Below are 20591 nucleotides of genomic sequence, written 5' to 3' on the forward strand. Positions count from 1 at the left end.
CAACCAAGTAGAAAAACGAACACAGGATGTGAATAGACTGTTCACAGAAATGGAAATGCTAATGGTTTTTTAAAAAAAATTTTTTATTTTAAAGATTTTATTTATTTATTTGAGAGAGAGAGAGAAACAGCATGAGAGGGGAGCGGGTCAGAGGGAGAAGCAGGCTCCCCGCTGAGCTGGGAGCCTGATGTAGGACTCGATCCCAGGACTCTGGGATAATGACCTGAGCCGAAGGCAGTCGCCTAACCAACTGAGCCACCCAGGCGCCCAATGCTGATGGTTTTTAAATGGAGGAAAGAATGCTCAGCCTCACTCATACTCAGAGAAAAGCAGAATAAAAAAATCTTCAAGATAACATTTATTACCTATCCCTGGTAGATGTAAGTAAGCCTGGTAGGACAGTGTTGGGAGATAGGCAGTCTTATACACTGCTACTGCTGGGTGTAAATTGCCTTCTATGGAGGACCATTTTGCAATATCCATCAAAATTTCAAATGTGCTTGGATCTAGCACTTTGGCCTCTTCAGAATTTATTCTGCAGAAATATTCACACATATTTGAAAAGACCTGTGTACAAGATTATTTGTAGTAGCGTTACTTGTAATTGGAAACAAAATGTAAACAACCACCATCTATGGTCTCAACAGGAGACTGGTGAAATTGATTATGGTACATGCATACAGTTGAATGCTCTGCAGCCATAAAAATGAGTGAGGAATCACCTTAACTGATACAGAATATTCTTCAGTTATTACATAGAAAAAAGCAGGATGCAAAACAATGTTTATGGTACACTGCCATGTTTGAAAGGGGAAAGAAGATGGTTTTATGTATATGTATGGGTTATTTCTAGAAGTGGATGGAGAAACTAATAACATCGGGTTGCCTGACAGAAGAGAAGTGGGGAGTGGACTTTAGGATAGGGGTCAGGGAGACCCTTTACACAGTACGCCTTTTGTTGCCTTCGATTTTAGAACCATATGAATGTTCTCCCAAAATGAATAAAAAAGTGGTTTTAAAGGATTAAAAAGTGCTCTCTGGTTTTGCCTGAAGGTAGTGTTTACATTTCCCTTGCTATGACTAATGCTCACGTGGTTGATGATATTAGCTAACACATCATAAATCCCCTATGTGATAAGTACGTATTATCAGAGGTGACTAAGGCTCAGTGAAGTTAAGTGACTCGCACATAACCATGTAAGTCCACTAGTCAGCGGCAGACTGGGATTTGACCCTAGACAGCCCCAGCCCTTGAATCCGTGTTGTAAACTACCACACTGCAGGAACAAGTAAGATCTTTAAACAAGTCTGTACTGTACAGTCGTGTGTTATTTCAGAGGTAAATTTCTTACTCTGTTTACTATAGATTAGGGAGATTTCCTCAGCTCCCCCCCAACACTTTTTTTCCCCAGATTTATCCAAACATTTAGTACAGAATTACAGTGATGTCGAAGAACTGATGGATGCGGGAAATATCAATCGAACCACAGCAGCGACTGGGATGAACGACGTCAGTAGCAGGTCTCATGCCATCTTCACCATCAAGTTCACTCAGGTGAGGGCAGCTGCAGGGCCGGCTGGCTCCATCCCTGAGGTCTTTACTAGGTGATTAGCACCAGCTGAGGACTGATCATTGTTGAACCAGGAGCAGCGGCAGGCAAAGGTGACTGCCTGTCATTTCCTTGTTAATTGGAGTCGAACATGTGCTGTGTGCAGTCTCTCTCGGTGGTTACAGTCACAGTCGTTTGAAATGTCCAGATGTGTACCCTTAAGAAATACTTAGCAGGCTTCCGCCCTGCTCTAGACATAAAAAAAAGCTTGCTTTGTGCATAATTAAGCAAAAGTTTTCATTGTTGCGAGCTCTGTGGGAGATAATGGATTGCCAAGTCAGACCAGCTAGGGGCCAAGGTGAGTAACTCATTGTGGTACATTATCGCTCCATGGCACTCACCCCACAGTGTTGATTAGGATTATGAGAATGATATTAAAGGGCAACCGACATTTTTAAGTACTGATGTAAGAACTCATTCTGATCAGGAGGTGGAGAGCATTTTGAATATGTGCTGAAATTATTGAGGGTAAATATTTTAAGACCTAGGCCAGTAGAACAGATGAATGCAAACATACACAGAAGGTCCTCTCAGGGCTTCAACATGTGTTAGGAGTTTGGGGATGTCCTGACCTGTATTAACCATTGAACATATCAGATACAAAAAGATAGTGTTTAATTAAGGAAGGGGATCACAGAGCAAAGAAAATTAAAAAAAAATTCTCAAAGGTCAATCAGAACAACTCCCAATAAATGCTCCACATCTTTACCTTTAGTTAGATCTTTGCTTTTCTTATTTTTTAATATTTTATTTATTTATTTGACAGAGAGAGAGAGAGAGAGAGAGAGTACAAGCAGGGGGCAGGAAAGGGAGAAGCAGCAGATCCCTCCTGAGCAGGGAGCTTGATGTGGGGCTCGATCCCAGGATCCTGGGATCATGACCTGTGCTGAAGGCAGACGCTTAACCGACTGAGCCACCCAGGCACCCCAGATCTTTGCTTTTTGATTTACTGTAGTTTATTGGATTTTCTCCTTTCTGGTTAATGTAGATTAGGATGTGGCCATCCCTAGTTTGTAAGAGGCTTACATTTCTATCAAAGTATGGTAATTTCTTTTTGGCATTTCAGTTCAGACTATTAAATATAGGTTAAAAGTCTTTGGGAAGGTAAAATTTTGGTAGAATTCAGAATCAAGGAATACATTATTTAAGGTTTTCAGTTTTTTTATAATTTGTGAAACAAGTTTTAACATTGAATAACGGTCAGATTATCTCTTACATAACTGTCTACATTTATCCTATTTTGGAGAGCCCTTGTGCTTGGAATGCTGAAGATTCCAGATGAGAACAAAACTAGTTATTTGTTTACTTCTTTTTTCTTTGTGAGTGCCCTCAACGACTTGCGTCCTGTTCTGCCACAGTCAGACTCAGTAAGCCTTTGTTGAGAACGACCGAGTGATTGGAGTAATGGAACAGTTCTTCAGAAAGTTTAAGAATGACGTATGGTCAACTTCTGTTGTATTCAGTTTCATTTGGAAGTTTCTATAATCAGTGAGAAGGCCTATGAAACAGCGAGATTAAAACAACAACCACCACCACCACCAACGAAAAACAACCCTACCCTGAGAAATCACAGTGAGGCGTGGAAAATAATTAGGATTTGTATCACAGACAACATCAGGGCTCTTTACACCTCTTCAGTTTTGCTTTTATGTTTTGCTACAGGCGAAATTTGATTCTGAAATGCCGTGTGAAACCGTGAGTAAGATCCACCTAGTCGATCTTGCTGGAAGTGAGCGCGCAGATGCCACCGGTGCCACTGGGGTTAGACTGAAGGAAGGGGGGAATATTAACAAATCCCTCGTGACTCTGGGAAATGTCATTTCTGCCTTAGGTGGGTTTCTGCTTGTCCCCTGCTGCCTCTTACTCTTCGCGGTACTGTATTAGCACGAAGCAGTTATGTCTAGTGTTTGTGTTACAGACCGAGATTATAGCCTCAAGGTTTTCTGAAGCGAAATTAGAGCAAAAAACCTCACTAATTGTTGTTTTCTTTCTTTTTTCTTTTTCTCCCGTGCAGCTGACTTATCTCAGGATGCGGCAAACCCTCTTGTGAAGAAGAAGCAAGTTTTTGTGCCTTACAGGGATTCTGTTTTGACTTGGTTGTTGAAAGATAGCCTTGGTGGGAACTCTAAAACCATCATGATCGCCAGTAAGAATTCCAAGTTCTTTTCCTCAGTATATAGTGTTTTATGTGAACTAACTGTAGATGTGTAAGTTTCAAGTGTCTCATTAGGAAATAGTACCTTTTTTTTTATCTTAAAAATAATAATTTTTCTATCTTGAAGAAAATGACTAATCCCATCTACACTATCCTATTATTAACTCTCTTTCCCGTTTCCTAGTTAGATAAACTTACCATGTGTTGTGCAAGCTAGGATACTATGTGCGGAATGACTCTTACCCTTTCTTTGCTCAAAGTACAGGATAGAAACTTTTCAATCCACGAGCTCACAGGAGAAAATCATTATAGGAATATAAAGTGAAAATAACCCAACTTCTGTTTTTCTATTCTAAAGCAGTACATGTGGAATTTAAAATGAGAATTGAGAGGAAAAACAACAATGCACATAAATGATAGCAGTTCTATACTGTGCTGCTGCATTATCACTAACAGGAAGAAGTGTAGCAGAGAAGAAAAATGTGCAAGGGGGAGACAGTCGCGTGGGGGAACTCAGAAACTTTTTTTTTTTTTTTTAAAGATTTTATTTATTTATTTGAGACAGAGAGAATGAGATACAGAGAGCATGAGAGGGAGGAGGGTCAGAGGGAGAAGCAGACTCCCTGCCGAGCAGGGAGCCCGATGCGGGACTCGATCCAGGGACTCCAGGATCATGACCTGAGCCGAAGGCAGTCGCTTAACCAACTGAGCCACCCAGGCGCCCGGAACTCAGAAACTTTTAAACCCACTTTCTCTTGCCTTTTCTCCCCTTCCCTTCCCTTGTTTGCATATTCCCCACTCCGCAGGCCTTGCATTAACGCTGGAGAAAAGGGATCTATCCTGGGGTGTGTACCCCAGATGCAACTGTCTAGTTACCTGAGCCCTACAGGCTGTGGTGGGGGCAGGGCAATTAACCAAAGCGTTAGGAGGAAAAGAATTCACTGACTTACTGTTTTGAAAAATGATCATGCTTTAGATTTTTATAGGTGGTAGGCTTTGCCAAAACTTTTAAAAGTATTTTAATTTCTATGTAATATTGAGAAGTATACAGATAATCTTGAAATCATCTTCTTTGTGTGTCTTCAACAGAGAAACTCCTTAAAGTACGGTGGAGTATCTCATATCTCATTTTAGAGTTGGTTAAATAGCTAGCTGATTCTAGACTTAAGAGGAGCAAAATGACATTTAATTTGGTATAGTGAGCACCTTTCCTATAAATCTTAGATAATTTTTAATATTCATTACTGTGGCAATGAATATTTAGTCTATCCAATGACCTGGGGTTAATCTGACTTTTAAATTACGAACCAACTTTGTGTTAAATGAAACACGGAGTGCTGGATAAATTATTTTTTGAATTCATTCTTCACAGCCATTTCACCTGCTGATGTCAATTACGGAGAAACCCTAAGTACTCTTCGCTATGCAAATAGAGCCAAAAACATCATCAACAAGCCTACTATTAATGAGGACGCCAACGTCAAACTCATCCGTGAGCTGCGTGCTGAAATAGCCAGACTGAAGACACTGCTCGCTCAAGGGAATCAGGTTGGGTTTTTCTGAGATTTATGGATAATTTTCTTTGAGTAATGACATCTATTTCTAGATCTTAATGAGACAATTATCTCACTTGTTGTATTGATTTGAGTAAATAAGTGCTAAGTAAAGCTTTGAATGAGTTAGCCAGTCTCTCCTTTACATTACCCTCCCATTGGCCTTTGCATTCATTATGTGCTCCGTGTGGAAGATTTTATCCACTAAACCTGAAATGATTAACTATCTAATAGTTATCAATTATGGATGGAAACTTAGCATGCAGTAGGATTAGCAGCATAATCTCCATTAGTGGAAGGAAATTGAGGTGCTTGGAGTAATATTTAAAATTCTACCCATGCATTTTATGACTTGAAAATGTATTTTAACAGAATGAAAGACTTGTTTGAAGACCTTTCCGAATCTATTTTGTATTGCCCATTACAGAGGTGGTTATGTGATACAGTGACATGTGTGACAAGCCTGTGGCTGGCTGACATGGTGTCCCTGAGGCCTTGATTGTCAAAATGGCCTCACTTCAGGTTTTTTTGGGATTCTAGTGAAGGGGCTTTGTCCTTTTGTTTTTTTCACAGTGACCTTCATAGTGTACACAAAGAGTTACATTTTGAGATGAGTAGCGTGAATTAGGTTCTATAGGTTTTAGATGCTGTTGTGAAGAAAGGCCACCTTGAAAGAAAATCAGGGATAGCTTTTTAAAATATTCAACTTTGGGCGCCTGGGTGGCTCAGTTGGTTAAGCGACTGCCTTCGGCTCAGGTCATGATCCCGGAGTCCTGGGATCGAGTCCCACATCGGGCTCCCGGCTCGGCGGGGAGCCTGCTTCTCCTTCTGACCCTATCCCCTCTCATGCTGTTTCTCTCTCTCTCTCTCTCTCTCTCTCAAATAAATAAATAAATAAAATCTTAAAAAAAAAATATTCAACTTAGATTCAAGTTAGAAATAAACAAAGATCCGTTTCTTCCCATTTTCTTAACCCGTAAATGGATGTCTTAAGTGTATCATTAAAAAAATGCTTTTCTTTAAAAGCAGAGTGCTCTCTCTAGAACAGCTTTTCATCTAGGAATATATGGCCCTTGAAGCCTTTGACATACTGTAAGTGGTTTGGCCCCTGAAACTATCAGCAGGATGAAAACCTCACTGAGTTTCCTGTGTCCTGGAATACACCTGACAGTTCTTTCCCATACAATGGCAGACGACAGTGGAATAGGAATTGTTCATTGCACTTAGAAATATCTCCATGTATATTTTATGTTTTGATGTGGACCTTTCCTGTGTGTGAAAGGAAGTTGCCAGAATGAATGATCCAGCTCTATGTGATGTCAGACTCTAACTTATGACATGAATCATGATAGTCATTTTAATTCATACACCATGTTATTGGGATCTTTTTTTCAGTGTTATTAAAACGTTACTTATCTGAGGTGAACATTTAAGGGTGATTTGATAGGATCACCCAAACTATTATATATGAAGGAAAGATTTGGAAAATTCTTAATGGAACTTGTTGTACTTAATGGTTTACTAAGTTATGGGAATGAAGGAAAAAAAAGACCAGCTTTTTTTAAATTAAACTGAGGAAATCCTTGAACGGAGCTTTATTATATGGACAGAAAACTTTAATTTATTAAAACTTTTACATTATCTGAGGAGTGTCTTCAGAGGTATTGTGTGTGCCAGTTGCCTTTTATCTTCTTTCATGACCAAATTATTAAAGGAGTATTTTTGTTGCTGTGGTTTTGAGGGTGAGGATGGAAAAGATAGTTAAGTCTATTTTAGAGTGCATTGAAGATAAAATTCTTTGTTAAACCTAATACATTATAATAAAAACAGAAGTCCCAATTTAAAATAATTTATTATACTATGAAACTATAAATTATTGTGAGACAATACAGGCTTATCCTAAATTAATTAAATTTGTGATGCTCAATAAAATAAGCAGGTGTTCTTAAGTGCCCATTAAAAATCTCTGTATAATTTTTTCTGATGACATTGCTCTATTCCTATAATATTCCAAATGCTGCCATGGTTCATTGAGAATGTTATTCAAATCAAAGTTCTATTATTTGCTTAAGGACAGCTAAATAAAAATCAGCTCCTCCTTTTAATAAGTTTATGTATTTGCCAATGCAAAATGTCATGTGCATCAGAGTTTCAAAAGCACAACGCAAATAAAGCACAAGAATCAAACATGTATTTGCTTACTACATAGAGATATACAGATATATATGTAGTAGTTTGTATATACATACATATGTTTGAACTCTTTATTGAAGAATTGCGTATGTACAGGAAAATTACATATTGTAAGAATCCAAATCAGTGAATTTTCGCAAGCTGAATCCATCCATCTAACCTGCACACACATGAAGGAACAGAAATTTACCAGCCCCCTGGAAAACCCCCTTGATGTCCCCTTTCCAGGTACTACCTGCCATTTCCTTCAAGAGTAACCATTACCCTGACTTCTGAGGGCATAGATTAAGTTTTACTGTTGCCAGTTTTTCTTTATATAAATGGAGTCATGCAGTATATACTCTTTTGATCTCATTTCTTTCATTCAGTGTTGTGTTTGTGAGGTTGATCCACGTTGTTGCATGTAGTTATAGATCTGTTCATTCTCACTGCTGTATTGAATGCCATCATACATGTATGTCCCAGCTCATTTATGCATTCTAATTTTGATGGGCATTTGGGGAGTTTCCTTTCTGGGGCTATTAGTGCTGCTATTGACTCTCTTCTCCATGTCTTTTAGTGAATGTAATGGATGCATTTCTGCTAGGTTTACACCTAAGAGTGGAGTTGGTGGGTCAGAAGGTGTACATGTGTTAAGTTTTAGCAAATGCTGCCAGACAATTTTTTAAAGAGCCTCTACCAGGTGAGATTCCACCATCAGTGTATGAAAGTGCCAGCTCTAGTTGCTGCAGGTCTCCAGCCACACCAATGGGATTGCCCATTGCTCATTGTAACCATCCAATGGCTACAGAGTTGTGTTACAGAGGACTTTAGTGTGCACTTCTCAGATGGTTAATGAAGTCAAGCATTTTGATCGCTTGTCTTTTCAAGTGTCCTCTTTTGTTATATTTAAAGCATATTTTCAGACTTCTGCTTTGAATCTGGCAGAGAGAATGTCAGTGAACTCCTTTTCTCTTGAATGTATCCGGAGATGAGAAAATTAAACAATATAGAAATGAAATAAGCCAGAAAAGTCAGGAGGCAAAGCAAGACAAGAAGAGAAGATGGAAGTAGAATGAATTTCTCATTTGTGTAGCTGGAGTCACAGAGAAACTTTAAATGATAGCTAGATAATAGAAATGTCATCACGTGCAAACTTTTAAGATAGACACATCTCTGAGAGGGTCACAGAGTAAAACTGTTACATGATGTTTGTAAGACTGAGCACAGGCCCACCCGGTAATTCAAAGGGGAAAGAAAGAGGTACGAAAACAGCATTATGTTGTTTTTACATTTTATGTATATTATGTATTCCTAGAAAAAGCACTTTATTACAGCAAAGAGTGAAATTCATAATTAAAATCAAACATAATGTCAGCTTTTATAAAGGGAAAAAAAACAAAAAACAACCAAAGACACTATAGGAAATAGCAGGAGACAGAGCCAAACACATTTGCCACAGGGAACCATAACTCCTCTTTCTCATTTCATGAGAGCTCACACAGACCAAGGTAAGGAAGAACATAGCATATTTACATGACACCATAAAAATTTGCTGTAATCAGTACAAACCAGGAAAAGAGGATTGGCAACTTGTGCACTTTATTATGAAAAGAGCTTCTATTAAAAAGATAAGATAGGGGCACCTGGGTGGCTCAGTCAGTTAAGAGTCTGCCTTTGACGCAGGTCACGATCCTGGGGTCCTGGGATCAAGCCCATGTCAGGCTCCCTGCTCAGCAGGGAGCCTGCTTCTCCCTCTGCTCTTCCCCCTCCCATTTGTGCTTGCTTATTCTCTCTCTCTCTCAAATAAAATATTAAAAAAAGATGAAAGATCACAAGCTGATAGAAAAGTGAACAAAGAATATGAGCACAGTTCACAGAAAAAAGTTTCAGATGGTTCCTAATCTATGAAAATATGCTCAGTCCCTTAAAATACAATAAATGCAAATACTAAGACTAGTGAAATGAATATATATATATGAAAATGGGCACATCGACAAATAGTCATTAAGCTGTGTATTTTGCTGCATGTAAATTACACCTCAAAATTCTTAGAAAACCTATCAGATGGGCACAGATGACAGTGCTTGATTGCAGCGTATGTTGGCAAGGGCGGGAGGCAGCAGGTGCTTGTCCATGTGGTTAGGGGAGTTGAAACCACTGCAGTTTTGATGTAGTAGAATTGGTTTAACACATGAACTTCATATGAATATTATTTAATCCTGAACATTTTTCTTCTAAATGGACACCGTGCAAAGAGTAGTTTAATTGAAAATGGTTTAGTTTTACCAAATATTTCTTTTAAAAGGACTCAGGTAGGGTTTCCAAAAGGTGTGGTGGTCATGATAGCCTGCATGCTTGTGTTCAATCTGATTATCTGCTGAGTAGTCGATGTGGTAGGAATGTTTCAGCTTTGAGTAGAGATGAAAGATCCCAAGAGTGGAGTCTGTAAAATTAGCCATGTTATAAAGGGGTTGCTAATTGTTTTGAAAATTGTCAACCATATATACACAGTGCAGTCATAATAACACCTGGCACTTACATTTCTTCACTGGCAGCTATTTGTCAATAGAAGAATTGCATCTGGATTAGGATGAACTATATATAACTATAGATGTGTGCGGGAAGCCATAGCTTTGGGTTTCCCTGAGTGCAATGACTCTGGTAACTGGGTGTGTCTCTTGTGGACCTTGGAGGTTATGCCTGTACAGGAGATGTTGCCTCCTGTGGGGTGTGGGGCTTCTAAGCCAGGGTGAGCCCCCCACATGCGGGTTTGAATCTCAACCCTTCAAGAGGGCCAAAGACAGTAGCTCCTGACAGCTGTGAGGACTGTTGCAGAGACTTCACGAGGACCTTGCCGTCCTGTCGTTAGCTCTGCTCTCTGCTGAGTAGACCGAGGCTGAGTGTGGCCCCTGGTAGTCTTGTTAGCCTGAATGTAGAACTGAGCCTAAGAGGATCACCTTGTGGCTGTTGCATTCATTTGAATAGAAATTGAAAAGTAAATAATAGTGAAAAAATGCTACAGTCTCTGAGGAGGACAACTTGGCAATTAAAAAAAAAAAAAAAGCATACATATAAATGACTCACAAATTCCCTTCGAGGAACTTATCCATACAGCTACGTACATGGTAGGCAGCTGGTACAGGATAGTCATTTATAGCATTGCTGGTAAAACAGAAGATTAGAAAAAACCTGCATTTCCATTAAGAGGAAAGTACTAACATAAATTATGGAATATCCATATAGTGGGACACTGTACAGTGCGTTGGAATTGTTCAAAAAGAACGAAGTGGATTTATTTGTACTGGATTTTCTCCAAGATATATTGTTGAGTGAAAATGGCACTATTCAGAATAGTATTCATGCTATTTGTTTAAAAAACAACAAAAATATGCTTGCATACGACCAGAAAAACTGCAGGTTTACACAACTTATTGGGTAAGACTGGTTGCCCGTGGGATGGGGAGGGAGGAAGACCCTCTCTCTTTCTTTTTATTTGAGTCTAGTTGACACACAGTGTTACATTAGTGTACAACAGAGTGATTCAACTTCTCTACATGCTCACCACAAGTGTAGCTACCATCTGTCACCATACAATGCTATTACAGTATCACTGACTATATGCTCTCATCTGTACCTTTTCTGAGACCCCTTTCTTTTATTTCTGATGACATCCTAGGGGGGAGTGCTCGGTCCCTGCCTCTCAGATTATGAGTTCCGAACACAGTCAGAGCCGCTGTGTGCCCCAACTGGCTCCCTTTGCCTCTCCTGTCTCTCTCTGCCTTGTCCCATTTCTAACCTGATTTTGGTGTCCTGTCATTCTCATGTCAATCTTTATACCTTTGCAACATGGATAAAGAAATGGATTGTGGTGTAGCCGTACCATACGTGGAGTAGAACCGAGCAGTGAAAATAAATGAGTTTCATTTGTATGTATCAACATGTGTAAATCTTAGAAGCCTGTGGTTGAGCAAGACTTACGCTTCTTTTTGAATTTTTACATTGTGCTTATTCAAAACAGATGAATCCTTTCAGATCTAGGGATTTAGGTTGTGTTTGATTTTGGCAGAATGTCAGCATGTTACATGTTTGTCTTTTCCCTTTGCTTTACTGATTTGTATTGCAAATGTAGGTTTTAGGATGCCATGGTTTTGAATATTATGAAATATGTACCCCATCAATTAAAGACTTAGTTATGACTGACAGTTTTGGGGGGGTTGTGGAACAATACATTTTATCTCTTCCTAATAGTTTATTTGGCACTTTTTGATAATTTATCAATCATGGATAAATCCTTCCTGTAGATAATTGCTGTTTACTAATTACAGTTCTCTTTTATGGCTTAAATTGTAGATTGCCCTCTTAGACTCTCCCACAGCCTTAAGTATGGAGGAAAAACTTCAGCAGAATGAAGCAAGAGTAAGTGATAACTCGACTTGTTATTTTTTTAAATTCTAACTTTTGCTGTTATTTTAAGTGCCTGCTTTTTGGTACTTGCTCTTCAAAACTCATTTTCCTTCTTCATTTCACTTAATCCTCCCTCTGCCCCACCCCATTTTTAAAGAAGCACAATAGGGGCGCCTGGGTGGCTCAGTCAGTTAAGCATTTGACTTCAGCTCAGGTCGTGAGATCTCAGGGACCTGGGATCCAGCCAGAGCCCCGCTCTCCTCTCCAGCTCTGTGCTTAGCAGGGAGTCTCCTTCTCCCTCTGCCCCTCCTCCCCGCTTGTGCTTGCGCTCTCTCTCTCTCTCAAATGAAATATTTAAAAAAAACACAATAGTCGACTTTTTATATATCTTATCACATTCTCTGTGACTTATTAAATGTCTGGTACATGATAGTTAACTGCAGTTGAAATTCACACACAGGCTATATTCTTGAAGCAGCGAGGCTGCTGGGTCCTTCAGAGCAGACGGGAGCCTTGGGTCGAGGAGGCTATGTTCAGCATTCATGAAGCAGCGGTGGTCCCCACAGCTTCACCACAGCTGAAGCATGACCACCGTTTAGTTTTTGTCATCCTTTTACTTTGTTTCTGGTGGGAAGTGCGGCCCTTGGCAGATCTCTGAATACTCCAGGTAGATGCTTAGTTTCCCTTAAGTTAGAGAGTTGAGGCAGGAAGAGCGAGTGGCAGGGAGTGCCTAGCAGACAGGGCAGCTCTGGAGATGTTGTGGCCCAGACGTTTCATGGCTGACCTGATTCTGTACTGTTTTTGTTTTTTTGTCTTTTTTTTAAAGATTTTATTTATTTGACAGCGAGATATAGCGAGAGAGGGAACACAAGCAGGGGGAGTGGGAGAGGGAGAAGCAGGCTTCCCGCGGAGCAGGGAGCCCGATGTGGGGCTCGATCCCAGAACCCCGGGATCATGACCTGAGCCGAAGGCAGATGCTTAACGACTGAACCACCCAGGTGCCCCTGTACTGTTCTTGTTTTTTAAAAAAATACTCCTCTGTGGAAAGAAAAACAGGCATTGAGAACATTTTTGGGATTGGATTTTGTTCACCGTGCCGAATGGTTAAAACAGAGAGAGAAAGAAAATTGGATTCTCTTGGTACGCTCTTCAAGAATACACAATATTGAAAATATAAATTGGGTTTTAGTTAGGAACTTGTTGACACTTCCCTAGATAATTATGCTGATGAATTTGCTGATAATAGCATTAGTAAAAACATTAGTTTCTTAATCCCTATTTTTCTCATGAAATTTTATGTTTTAGTACTCAAATTCTAATTTTGAGTGCTTTGAAATGTCCAGATATAGTCTTAAATTATTTCTTAGTAATCATTTTCAGGAATACCTAGCAAGTTAAGAGAGACCAATAAACATTTTAATTTAAGTGCATTACACATGCTGTGACAGAAATGACTACCTATCTCATTCATAACAATTTGTAAGTTTAATCTAGTTTTTTTGCTGACCTTTTACAATCGTTTGCTATCTGCTTGGCCGTAAATCTTACCGCCTGATCATTTGTTAGAGGTGGTATCCCACGCTTGTCTATTTTATAAATGAAGATTATTTGCTTTAAATTCAATAGTAAAATCAACTCAAGGCATACTTAACAATTTGTTTAAAGCTAGAATTATTTGATTGAATTGGAAAAGGGTTGACTGGCTTGTCATTTCTTCAGGGAGAGCAAACCTGTCAGTGAAATGCAGAAGCATTTACTGTTGAGTGCTTTGTATCTCAGATAAATTGCCAGTGAGAATCTGTTAACTGATTATTATCATAAATTGGTAAATTCCATACACCAGTCTTTTCTTCTTCTATAGGGAGAGAAGGCATAAGACTATTCGCTCTCTGAAAGCTTCTCCAAAACAACCCTGATAGCCACGTGGCTTTAATTGCTATCTAGAGACTGAGGTTGGCATCACTCGGGATGGAAGACCGGAGCATGTGTGCAGCCCCAGGCCATAAAGACAGTCTTCGCAAACCATTAAAAACACACAAAAAGCAAAGCTAGAGAGGGTTGGTCCTGTGTCTCTTATTTATTTATTTTTAACCAAGAAGATAATGGATTTTGACTTTACTAACTAGTAAAAATGAGGAGATATGATTTTAACTTAGTCCAGCCCTACTTGGGGTAAATGGAGTAAAATGAATGACCACTGAACGATTGGATATAGGTGGGTTTTGGTTTTCTTCTTGGGTAAGCTGTTGCTCCGGTTTCTCCACCTCTTGTCAGTCACAAAGGCTTTCTGTCAGGGAGGTTTCTGACATGAATGCCCTTTCCAGTTACCATACTCAGTGGCTTGCAGGAAGTGTTCCTCTTGGAAGAAAGTGTGCATGCAGCAGGTGTATTCAGGCATGCACTTTGGTCTGGTTAAGTAAGCTAACTTCTCAGTGGGAAGAGCAGTAGGTTCAGGTGGGATAAGAGTGCGGAGGTGGCAGAGGTGCTAAATTAGAGGAGGAGAAAGGCTTTCAAGGACAGAGTGTCCTCTGTCCAATCATGTCATTACCGCCCCCCCCCCCCCCCCGCCATTACTCTGTTTTAGCTTCAGGATATTCCTTTTTACAGGACACATTCTTTTTTTTTTCTACCTATCACTGAGTTACTTAGTAGAATGACTTACTAGGACCATTTAAAAAGTTTTATGGAACCAGCAGAATATTTTCATTAAATTTGAGAAGCAGTTTCCAACTGTGCTGTGTTCAACAATTGGGGATGTTTTCTCCCCTGAGTTATAGCAGACTGGAAAGAAGCTGATTTTTATCAAAAGGTTTTTGCTTTTACTAAAAGTTAATTAAAGAGCTGCCTTTTTTTTTTAAAGATGGAATGAGATTTATAAACCCTATTAATTAGCTAAAAAAGCAGATCATCTCTTAAAGAAAACTGCAGCATCCAAGGTGATTTAATTGCCACATCTAATTAGAAAAATAAATCACTATTTTTTTAGAACCTAAAGTATAAATTAAAAAAAAGTAACCCATTTAATGGGACATTGTCATCCTTGTCATTTTTGGTTAATATCCAAGGAAGCAGCTTTTATTTAAGTATACCATGAAAAAAGAGTGTTGTAAAACTCTAGGCAACTTGACAAATTTTTTTCTTTTTCTTTCCTTTGCCTTAATGTAGGTTGTAGGATGAGATCAGCTTGTTTGATTTATCCTTGGTAATGGTTCTTTCAGGGATTGAAATTGCTACCTAATTAAAATATATCGTACATCCTTTCATAAGCTCTAAGAGTTTGGAAACTTTCTAGAAGAAAATCACAATAATTTTCTTATGGAGCAATCATACATGTGTGTTTTTCCTTTTAGGTTCAAGAATTGACCAAGGAATGGACAAATAAGTGGAATGAAACCCAAAATATTTTGAAAGTAAGGACTGTAATAAGGTGCCTTAATCTTATTATCTTGGTTTAAATAGGTAAAACGTTTTTTTCTTTCTCCCTCAAATATGGCTATTATGTGCTTTGCTTAAGGTAAGATCGGTGACTTTTGGGGGATTGGGGTTCTGGTTTGATTTTGAAGAAATGGAAATGTAGCTATGAGATATTAAAGCTCTGTGTATTTTAACATGTAAGGGGATGCTGATACTTCTGTTTCCACTTGTTGAAGTTTTTCCATTTTTGACTCAGCACGTATTAAACTCACCTTAATATTCAAGGGCATCCTTCCTGCCTTTGTTAAACCCAGTGTAAAAGTGGTATGTTAGATGAGGAAAAAAAAAAAATATATGTTCCACGGCAGTATTGTAGAATGTGCATGCATTAGCATGGCTAGATTTCAGAAATTTCTGAACTAGTAGTTTCCTATTGGAATTTTGATCTGTGTGTCTCAAGGGCTAGACAGAGATGGTCTGCCTGTTTGATGAGGCTCATCGTGAAAGGTGTCACCAGTGGCCTCCAGTTTTCATCCTCAAAATGCTTCAAAATACGTATTTCTTCATGTTCCCAGTTTTTGCTGGGTTGGCAGGAAACCTGAGTCTTCTGTTGAGGGTCAGCCATGCCAGGTTTGAGGTTCAGACCTGAATATAAGCTTTGATAGTGTCTGACCTCACCCACGAGAGTAGGTGATTCAGAGACCACTGAATCCTGGGTTTGTTTTTTAGGCCTATTTAGGCAAAACTTCCCCGGACGAGTGAAGTCTCCTCTACCATTAGCAAGGCTGGATAGATGAAGTTTAGCTGCGTGTCTTGGCAGAACCCTAACTTGGATCCCCTGTACATGAAAACAGGGCACCCACTTAACTGTGTCATGGGAGCAAGCTCTTGAAGGGCCTGGATTGGCCAGTTCTGTGTCTAACAGCTCTGAGAGGGGTCATATTGTGTTCAGTTCTCCATGTGCCATTTAGGTGGCTTGGCCTGCTCTTGGGCTTGAAAAGACTGTTTCTCGTGAGGTGGGATGTTGTGCTGTGCTTCTCAGCGTGGGTGGGTTGGTCATGATGGTCTGAGAGATACTTCCAGTTACAGAAAGCACTGCCCTGAGTGAGGGGTCCTGAGTCCAGACTTTCTTTTCTCCTCTCCTGGTTCTGGTGATAGGGTCATATTATTTTGAGGTACTTCCTCAGCGTTTCCTGTGTCTAGAGATTTTTGTGCAGGAAACCGAGCCAGGACCTCACTCGCACTTCAGGGTAGTCAGGTGTGGAATAAGCATCCCCCGAGACATGGGTAGTTTTCATCCTGTGGCGGCATCAGCTCTCAGAAAGAGTGCCGCCTCCCCTGACTGTGAAGCCCATGTCATTTGACCTTTCATGGCACAGTGTACGCTCTCCTCGGTAAATCTGCAAAGAGAGAGGATGGAAATCTGTTCCAGTTAAGGAAGAGAGAAACCAAATAGTTAGCTCTGAAAATCAGTGCCAGTCAGCATGGGCGGCAGCGCACCAGAACCTTGAAGACTCGAGCCTCGCCCTTCTGCCGTGGGCTCTGTGGGTCCCTGTGGGTCCCTGGAGGAGGGGTTTTGTGGCAGCTCCGCGGAAGGATCCTGCCTCAGAGCCGCTATGATGAACCCATCAGGTCCTTTGTTACGCTTTTCCTCCTAAGGTGATTCTGGGCCCTAAAGCTAAGTCGTCCTGCAATTCCATTATTCATACATCTTTTTATTTTTATTTTTTTTTAATAACTTTTCAGATGAGAAGAGTGGAAATGTGATGTGTGCTAGGTGGTAAAGGTTACGAGAAAAGCTAATGATATTTCACATTTTTCTGTCTCTTGCTCTTGCAAGCCCATTTTGGATTTCTCTGCTGGTATTTGAGTTTTAAATCTGTAGTCGTTTTCTGCTCACATTTGATATTTTAAGGGCTGTCTTCCTCTCTTATTGGAAGACAGTGCCTGAGGCCTGAGATGAAGGGGAAAAAAAAAAAAGGCAGCTGCTCAAATGCTGTTTTTGAAAACATTCTTTGGAAATTGATGAGGGAAAGGGAGTGTTATCCGATGAGTTTGTATCTGTGTGGTTTATGAAATCCTTTCCCATGTTTCTTTTGTCGGACTGTTCCCTCAATCAGCTTTTGCTCCAGTAATGCTGTATAGAATCCACTCCAACCCAGTGGCTTAAAACAGCATTTTCCCTCATGCATGTACAGGTTGGCTGGGGGGTGGCTGGGTGAGTCTGCTTTGGCTGGGCTCCAGTCCAGGCTGTGGGTGGGTTCCAGGTCTGCTCCACATGTCTATCATCCTCTTGGACCAGCTATTGTCCGGGGCATGCTGTTCTAATGGTCTTGGCCAAGGTACTAGCAGGCAGGACTAGCTGTGCAAGCACGTTTCAATATTTTGTTTGTACTGTGCCTTCTAGCATCATGTTGACCAAAGCAGGTCACTTGGCTGAACTGAAAATCAGGGGGGAACTTCATTCACAACAAGGTGATGCCAACGGTGTAAATGTACAACCTGCTTTGAGATCAATGGTTTAATTTACACACACCCATGTTAAAATGTGAGTCTTCAAATTTTGGGAACTTGCTCTTCCAGAGAATTTGCACATTTTGTAGAGACCAGCCCAGTGAACCAGTAAGTTCCCAGGATTATGTTCGTTGTCAGGACCTAGTTGTTGACTCTGCCCATTTGCCAGTTGTCCTTTTCAAGCCCCCAGTTCTGAACATCCAAGGAGAGACCTTTGGGGAGAAGAATGAAGAGAGTTAAAATATCCAGGGGATTGAAGGGAGAGGAGAGAGCTGATTCGGTGTTTGTTGGCACTGTGACTGCCTGCCTTGTTGCTTTTTCTTGTCTAAGTGTATTGGCGATTTGTTTCAGAGGAAACCATGGGTATTGTTTGAAGAGAGGACTAAGGAGAGGAGCATAACCCATCTTCTCAGTCATCAGAATGATCTTTGTCGGTGTTGAGCCGTCTATGCCATATGCTTGTATCTCCTCCTTCAGTTTTGAGACCCAGGATTAGTCTATCAGCATATATCATGCAGAGTTGCTTCTGGAATATATGGGAGCCCCCTCTCATGCAGGGGTAGGAGTCTCAGTGTGTAAGGCAAAGGTCCCTTAGTGGCAGAATTACACTTGGAAATCCCTTCATTTCCCTGGAAATCAGTAGATCCTGAGCTCCTGGATGCTCACAAGCCAAGGAGTAACTTTGTTCCCTTCTTTTAATTTGGTCTGTGGCTTCCCTTGCCCTGGATGAGTGATCCAAGATCCTCTTGTGCGGGGATAGAGGGAGAGTGGAAGGCTGCTGGCCACATTCATGCTCTGAGAAAGGGTGATGGCTGTTTAGAGCCAGGCTGGTGGCACCATGGTGACAATGGCGGAGCCTCAGGTTTTGAACTGTGGAACTCGGATCTCAGACTTCAGTTCTCTTTCTGACTCACTGGGTCATGACACTTACCCACAAATGTCTCATACCCTGGTTCCTAGCTTGGAAATCAGGGTGGATGGCAACCTCTTCCCTAGATCCAAGTTAACGGGCTAAGACATAATAAAGTCCTTGGATTTATTTTGAAAGTGGCTAATGAAGGTACAAAGTATGTTAATCTTAAGGAGGCCATTCTTGGGCAGTTAGGTAATGAAAGTTTTATTATCTTCCACAATGTACTCTGTATATCCACTCTCTTGCCCCTTAACCTGCCTTCCTTATTTTCATTAATCTTCATTTTCTGGAAATTAAAGTCCAGACTCCCAGAGGCAGCAGTCTCCTCAGTTCCCTGTTTACTTTGACCGTTCTCCCTGCCCCAGGACCCCTGGGATCCCACCTGCGCTGCCAGATGTCCTGCTGGTCCCTGTGCATACCTGCGCGTTGGGTCTCTTAGTGTTTCTTGGCCTTTGCCTGTGTTGCTCCACCATTCCAGATGCTTCCTTCCCCTTTCAAGGCCTCTCAGAATCCACATGGAAGCACTCTCTCTGGTCACACTTCTCCCCCACTTCCCAGTTGGAATGATTTTGTTCTCCTTGGGCCTTTATAGCGTTTGGTTTTACCTCTGTTGCAGCATCCATTATAATCTGGCGTCGGTGGCCTTGATTTCTCCCTCTGAACAGGAGCAGGTCTGGGCAAGGACTATCTCTTTATCATCCTGTAAGCCAGCTTCGGGAACTCTGCTTCTCACAGAACAGGTGTGCAGCAGAAACTTAACTGCATTAAAGTAATATCAAGAAACAAAAACCAAGACCTTTATATTATTTTGCTAGGGTTGTCATACGAAACATCACAGACTGGGAGGGCCTAAACAGCAGAAATTTATTTTCTCACCATTCTGGAAACTAGAAGTCTGAGACCAAGGTGTCGGCAGGGTTGGTTTCCCCTGAGGCTTCTCCCTCTAGCGTGTGGTTGGTGTCCTTCTCTCTGTGTCCTCACATGGCCTTTTCTCAGTGTGCCTGCTCCGCTGGTCACCCTCTGTGTCCGAATCACCTCTTTTTATAAGGACATCAGGCAGATTGTACCCTAACTGCTTCATTTTAGTATAATTACCTCTTTGAACGTCCTGTCTCCAAATACAGTGACATTCTGAGGTACTGGGGAGTAGGACTTCAGCAGCTGAATTTTAGGGGCACACAATTTAGCCCATAACGACCTGGAAGCATACAAATCTGATGGTGTGGCAGGAGAAGTAACACGGAGTGTTGTGCACACGGTGGTCTTGTTCCTATCTCTACCTTCCATCATATGTTCCTCATTCTTCTTTGAAAGGCTTACACGTGAGTGTGTGTTTTTTATTATGGGAAGGAATGTGGGTGGCTGCCTTCCTTTAGATTATGGTCCCATCCTTCATTTGGATCAATTCGCCATTCAAAGTGTGGCTCCTGGACCAGCAGCAGCACTGTCATCTGTGAGCTGGTCAAAGCTGCAGGCTCTCAGGCATCCCCGCAGATGCGCTCTGTCAGAATCTAAGATGCCCGGCTCTGCACCATTACATTTGAGGAAAGGTGGAACAGTCTTGGGCTTCTTTGCTCTCAGATCTCTTCTCCCCCATCTCTGGCTCTGCCCTGGGTCATGGGGGATGGGCTCCCGGGGGCTGCCCTTTCTCGGGCTCCTTTGGGACTCTCAGGGAGATTGGAGCGAGAAAGCAGACCTCTCACGCTCCAGCTTCTTGTGGCATCCACGTGGCCCCTCCTGGGTGCTGTTCTGCCTGGTGACACAGCCCTGGCCTCACTCCTCTGTCCCTCCTGCCCACGAGTAATGCCGGTTCCTGCTGGTATCAGTTTGTCGGTGGCCTCACCATCCCCAGT

At 41.1% G+C, this 20591-nt stretch overlaps 1 protein-coding gene across 1 annotated transcript in view; it reads left to right on the forward strand.

Annotated features, from left to right (window-relative positions):
- The window catches only part of KIF16B (kinesin family member 16B), a 296429-nt gene that overhangs the window by 50144 nt on the left and 225694 nt on the right, over nucleotides 1–20591 (forward strand). Inside the window, exons 7-12 of the mRNA XM_021700652.1 lie at nucleotides 1413–1555; nucleotides 3273–3441; nucleotides 3625–3756; nucleotides 5138–5313; nucleotides 11844–11909; nucleotides 15248–15307. Of these exons, the coding sequence (XP_021556327.1) occupies nucleotides 1413–1555; nucleotides 3273–3441; nucleotides 3625–3756; nucleotides 5138–5313; nucleotides 11844–11909; nucleotides 15248–15307 (746 nt within the window). The remainder of the gene's footprint in view (nucleotides 1–1412; nucleotides 1556–3272; nucleotides 3442–3624; nucleotides 3757–5137; nucleotides 5314–11843; nucleotides 11910–15247; nucleotides 15308–20591) is intronic.

The sequence above is a fragment of the Neomonachus schauinslandi genome, chromosome 10 (genome assembly GCF_002201575.2).
Source record: "Neomonachus schauinslandi chromosome 10, ASM220157v2, whole genome shotgun sequence".
Lineage (NCBI taxonomy): Eukaryota > Metazoa > Chordata > Mammalia > Carnivora > Phocidae > Neomonachus > Neomonachus schauinslandi.